Genomic DNA, 5328 nt, shown 5'->3' with positions numbered 1-5328 from the left:
TGAGTGAGTGAGTGAGAGACTGAGTGAGTGAGTGAGTGAGTGTGAGACTGAGTGAGTGAGTGAGAGACTGAGTGAGTGAGTGAGTGAGTGTGAGACTGAGTGAGTGAGTGAGTGAGTGTGAGACTGAGTGAGTGAGTGAGAGACTGAGTGAGTGAGTGAGTGAGTGTGAGACTGAGTGAGTGTGAGACTGAGTGAGTGAGTGTGAGACTGAGTGAGTGAGTGAGTGAGTGAGTGTGAGACTGAGTGAGTGAGAGACTGAGTGAGTGAGTGAGTGAGTGAGAGACTGAGTGAGTGAGAGACTGAGTGAGTGAGTGAGTGAGTGAGAGACTGAGTGAGAGACTGAGTGAGAGACTGAGTGAGTGAGTGAGTGTGAGGCTGAGTGAGTGAGTGTGAGACTGAGTGAGTGAGTGAGTGAGTGTGAGACTGAGTGAGTGAGTGAGTGAGTGAGTGAGTGAGTGTGAGACTGAGTGAGTGAGTGTGAGACTGAGTGAGTGAGAGACTGAGTGAGTGAGAGACTGAGTGAGTGAGTGAGTGAGAGACTGAGTGAGAGACTGAGTGAGTGAGTGAGTGAGTGAGTGAGTGTGAGACTGAGTGAGTGAGTGTGAGACTGAGTGAGTGAGTGAGTGAGTGTGAGACTGAGTGAGTGAGTGAGTGAGTGTGAGACTGAGTGAGTGAGTGAGTGAGTGTGAGACTGAGTGAGTGAGTGAGAGACTGAGTGAGTGAGTGAGTGAGTGTGAGACTGAGTGAGTGTGAGACTGAGTGAGTGAGTGTGAGACTGAGTGAGTGAGTGAGTGAGTGAGTGTGAGACTGAGTGAGTGAGAGACTGAGTGAGTGAGTGAGTGAGAGACTGAGTGAGAGACTGAGTGAGAGACTGAGTGAGTGAGTGAGTGTGAGGCTGAGTGAGTGAGTGTGAGACTGAGTGAGTGAGTGAGTGAGTGTGAGACTGAGTGAGTGAGTGAGTGAGTGAGTGAGTGAGTTTATTATATCTATACAGCGTCGCTCAATTTCTACTACTGTTGTTTTCAAAACGCCTGCCTGTCCATCTCTCCGTCCATCCGTCTGTCCATCTATCTGTTTATCTATCCATCTATCCAACTATGTTTGTTTACGTATCTGCCTATTTATCTATCTGTCCACCTATCCGTCTGTCTGACCACCTATCAGACCACCTATGAGTCTATTTATCCATCTGTCTATCTATTCGTCTATCCATCTATCTGTCCGTCTGTCTGTCCACCTATCCGTCTATTTATCTGTCTGTCCCTCTATCAGCTAAACTATTAGAAACGCATTAGGTATCTTGTTAATCATTACCGTCCCTAACGAATCACAGCGCTGTTCACTGTGTGCTGTGATTATTCTGACCAATCACAGCTCCAGATGAGTCTCTGCGGATGTTCGGATCAATCAAGGTAAACCAACGAAGTAAAGCATGCTGGAGGCAATAAGGCAGGCGGGGATTTCAGCCCAATCACCGGTTCATCAAAGCCAGTTTACCACAGCGCAGCCAGATTACTATAACAGCAGTTCTGACCATCTCACAGAGCTCTGATGACCACTGGGGCTTTACGCCGTCGCCCAGTCTGCAGAGCGCAGCTGCTGTACTTTATCAGGAAAACATCACCGAACAGGAAAACCAGAACCTCTCAGAGGCTCTGAGGGACTGAGCTCCTTATACTGACCCAGACACCCAGCTCCTTCACTACAACAGCAACAGGAAGCCGGAGACCCGCCCAGATCGCAGCACAGGAAATGGCTTAATGTGACTGGACTGCAGCCGCTCAGAGAGAGAGAGAGGCTTAAAGCGGTTAAGATGTAATCAGAGCGGTTCTGAGCGGTTCGGTGTGAACCTCTCCCAGTGGTGGTGATGGGAACCAGACGTCCCTCTAAAAGCTCCTACAGAAAGTTCCTACATGAGCTGGTTCTGAATTCACTGCCTGATGACTGAGACGCTGTTTTATGAGAGTTTAGAGAACTTCAACTCCATTCATGGTGGAGGGAGACATGCAGGGCGCTGTGCGGCAAAATAGTCCCCAAAGAAAACTCATTATTCCAGATTTTCCACTGTTTTCCATCATCAACATTCCATATAAGCTCAGAAGACTCGTGTGTGTTCTCTGGTGGTTCTGGATGGTAAATAAAACGTCTATATTCTCTCCACACTAAACAATTTCAATGACTCCAACACTGAATTACACTGAAATATAAAAATTGGTGGAATTTCCCTTTCAGTACAATGTTATGAAGTCCGTCGGGAAGCCTGTAGGGGTTCTGAACGAAACCGGCAGGAATCCTTTCTCCTTCTCAGACTTCCCGGACGGCTCCCAGAGGAAGTTTATTCCTGTCCCTCTCCGACGTTCCGCCCTGCTCTCCTCCGCCACAGCACAGGCCTCCTCAGCACTTCCTTCACTGCTCCTTCAACTCTCCCACCAGCAGACACTGAGCAAACTGACCCCACACAGCAGTACAGCACTGGCTCTGCAGCAAGGCTGAGACCGCGGAGTGGACGGCACTCATTTCACTCTCTGATAATTACGCAAATTAGGACAAGACCTCCTTCTTTTTACTGTCATCTAGAGCTGCGCAATACTGACATCAATCAAACCTTGACCAACATCTAACTAACCCAGCGGTCAGTAACACGCGGCTCCACAGCTGAATCAGATCAGCAGGTAATAATAAAATAATCCTCCTCTACAGTAAAATAAAGCTCTGCTGATCCTTCAACTCAGTTTAACAGTAAATGGTCTTAAACGCTGGAGTTAATGTAGAACTGCTGATTCACCCTTTAACCCTGAAGATCAGCGCAGACGGCTGGTCACCATAGCAACACAGACAACAGCCTCGCCCAGCTAGTAGCTACGAAACGGCAAAGAGAGAGATTTAAGATGGACACCGATAATCTGGAGACGAATGGACTGATTAGTGTTTATAGTCACTCCAGCTGGTCTCCTGATACGTTTAACCTGCAGAGAGAAACTGAAACACTAAACATTCACAAAGATTCCGATCAGACGTCCCCGATGCGTCGACACACGCCGGTCAGATGTCACATTATGACCACCTCCTTGTTTCTCCGCTCACTGTCCACTTCATCAGCTCCACTGACCGTATAGCTGCTCTCTGTAGTTCTACAGTTACAGACTGTAGTCCATCTGTTTCTCTGATACTCTGTTACCCTGTTCTTCAGTGGTCAGGACCCCCATGGACCCTCACAGAGCAGGTACTGTTTGGGTGGTGGGTCATTCTCAGCACTGCAGTAACACTGACGTGGTGGTGGTGTGTTAGTGTGTGTTGTGCTGGTGCGAGTGGATGCTGCCCACAGGACGCTGTTGGCTGGATGTTTTTGGTTGGTGGACTATTCTCAGTCCAGCAGCGACACTGAGGTGTTTAAAAACTCCAGCAGCACTGCTGTGTCTGATCCACTCAGACCAGCACAACACACACTAACACACCACCACCACGTCAGTGTTACTGCAGTGCTGAGAATGACCCACCACCCAAACAGTACCTGCTCTGTGAGGGTCCATGGGGGTCCTGACCACTGAAGAACAGGGTAAAGGGGGGTAACAAAGTACGCAGACAAACATAACTTGATTTTTCCATGTGCTAATTTCCCGTTCCACCTTAAATGGTATACAGCTACCCAGCACTGTCGTTTTTTCATTTGACGTATTTTTCACATTTCTCCATTCCACCTTAAACAGAACCTTCACTGGTACCAGCCCTGCCCAACACTTCATTCACCAACCTCTTGTTGGAATTTTGCCATTCCACCTTAAATGATACGCCCCTACCCAGCACTATTTTTTCCATTCGCCAACCCCTTGTTCACATTTCTCCGTTCCACCTTAAACAGTAACCTTCAATGGTACACTCCCGCTCAACACTTCCCGTTCGCCAACTTCTTGTTTGAATGTTCCCGTTCCACCTTAAGTGGGGCACGCCTTCCCAGCACTTGTTTTTCATTTGCCAACTTCTTGTTTGATTGTTCCCGTTCCACCTTAAAGGGTACACACCTACCCAGCACTGTTGCTTAGAATTCGCAAACTTCTTGCTCGGATTTCTCAGTTCCACCTTAAATGACGCTTAACAGTACAACCCTGCCCAGCACTGTCTTTACCTTCGCTAACCTCTTCGAATTCTTCCGTTCCATCTTAAACGTCGCCTTAAATGGTGCAACTCTACGGGCCTGCGGAACGCAAGCGCCGCACCGTTTAAGGTGGAACGGAAAATTAGGACCGACGAGCGAAGTTGAGGCGCTAATCGGCCGGAGCGCGGAGCGCGGAGCGCGTCCAGGCCTTCAGCGGCTCACCGATCACGATGCGCAGGTGCTTCAGGCGGGTCAGCACGTCCTTCTTAGGATCCAACACCTTCTGCGTGGATTTGCGCACATCTCCGTGGGGCTTTTTGGAGAACATCCCGCAGAGAGGAGAACCAGGAGAACCGCGGAGAGAGAGAGAGAGATTAGGTCGATATGGGAGCGCAGTCAGCGCCCAGCCCGGCTGGGTAAAGCCGAGTCAAGGCGAGGAGAGAGAGGAGCGGAGCGGAGCGGAGCGCCCTCCTGCAGGAGGTGCGGGTGGAGGTGCGAGGTGTGAGCGGAGGTGTTGCTCCTCTCTCTCTCTCCTCTGCACAGAATAAAACCCCGAAAACATGGCGGGGCTACATGAAAAACAACTTAATCGACACCAGAGCAATCGAGCACGCACACACCGCCCTCCTCTGGGTGAGAGTCCAAACACCCCGAACAGCCCAAAGATTTTGTTCTCGCTTTTAACAAAACGTCAAATGATTACTGTGATCAACGGGAGAAGGGGTCACCGTCATAGAAAAATCATGATGGGGAATTTCCCGTTCCACCTTAAATGATGCACCCCCCCTCCCCGGCACTGTTTTTTAATTTGCCCACGTCTAGTTCAATATTTTCCCGTTCCACCTTAAATGATGCACCCCTCCCCGGCACTGTTCAATAATTTCCCGTTCCACCTTAAATGATGCACCCCTCCCCGGCACTGTTCAATAATTTCCCGTTCCACCTTAAATGATGCACCCCACCCCGGCACTGTTCTTTAATTTGCCCACGTCTAGTTCAATAATTTCCCGTTCCACCTTAAATGATGCACCCCACCCCGGCACTGTTCTTTAATTTGCCCACGTCTAGTTCAATAATTTCCCGTTCCACCTTAAATGATGCACAATAATAGACAACAACAAAAACAATAACAATAATAATAGGAATACTACTAATAATCAGAGCTGGACGAAGTACACAAACCAGCGTCCCTTTAGACCTCCACTGGAGTAAAAGTACTAAAGTATTTCCCTTCA

General features: G+C 48.9%; 1 protein-coding gene across 6 annotated transcripts in view; it reads right to left on the bottom strand.

Annotated features, from left to right (window-relative positions):
* Window positions 1-4656, bottom strand: part of ralgapa1 (Ral GTPase activating protein catalytic subunit alpha 1) — a 203763-nt gene extending 199107 nt beyond the window's left edge. For all 6 annotated transcript variants that reach the window (XM_037541859.1, XM_037541862.1, XM_037541863.1 and 3 more), the window contains exon 1: window positions 4316-4656. In XM_037541859.1, the coding sequence (XP_037397756.1) occupies window positions 4316-4421 (106 nt within the window). In that variant the 5' untranslated portion in view covers window positions 4422-4656. The remainder of the gene's footprint in view (window positions 1-4315) is intronic.
* Between the last annotated feature and the right edge of the window lie 672 nt (window positions 4657-5328).

Source organism: Pygocentrus nattereri, chromosome 10 (assembly GCF_015220715.1).
Source record: "Pygocentrus nattereri isolate fPygNat1 chromosome 10, fPygNat1.pri, whole genome shotgun sequence".
Taxonomy (NCBI): Eukaryota; Metazoa; Chordata; class Actinopteri; order Characiformes; family Serrasalmidae; genus Pygocentrus; species Pygocentrus nattereri.
The sequence above is the reverse complement of the archived record's forward strand: the minus strand, read 5'-3'. Positions and strand labels throughout refer to the sequence as shown.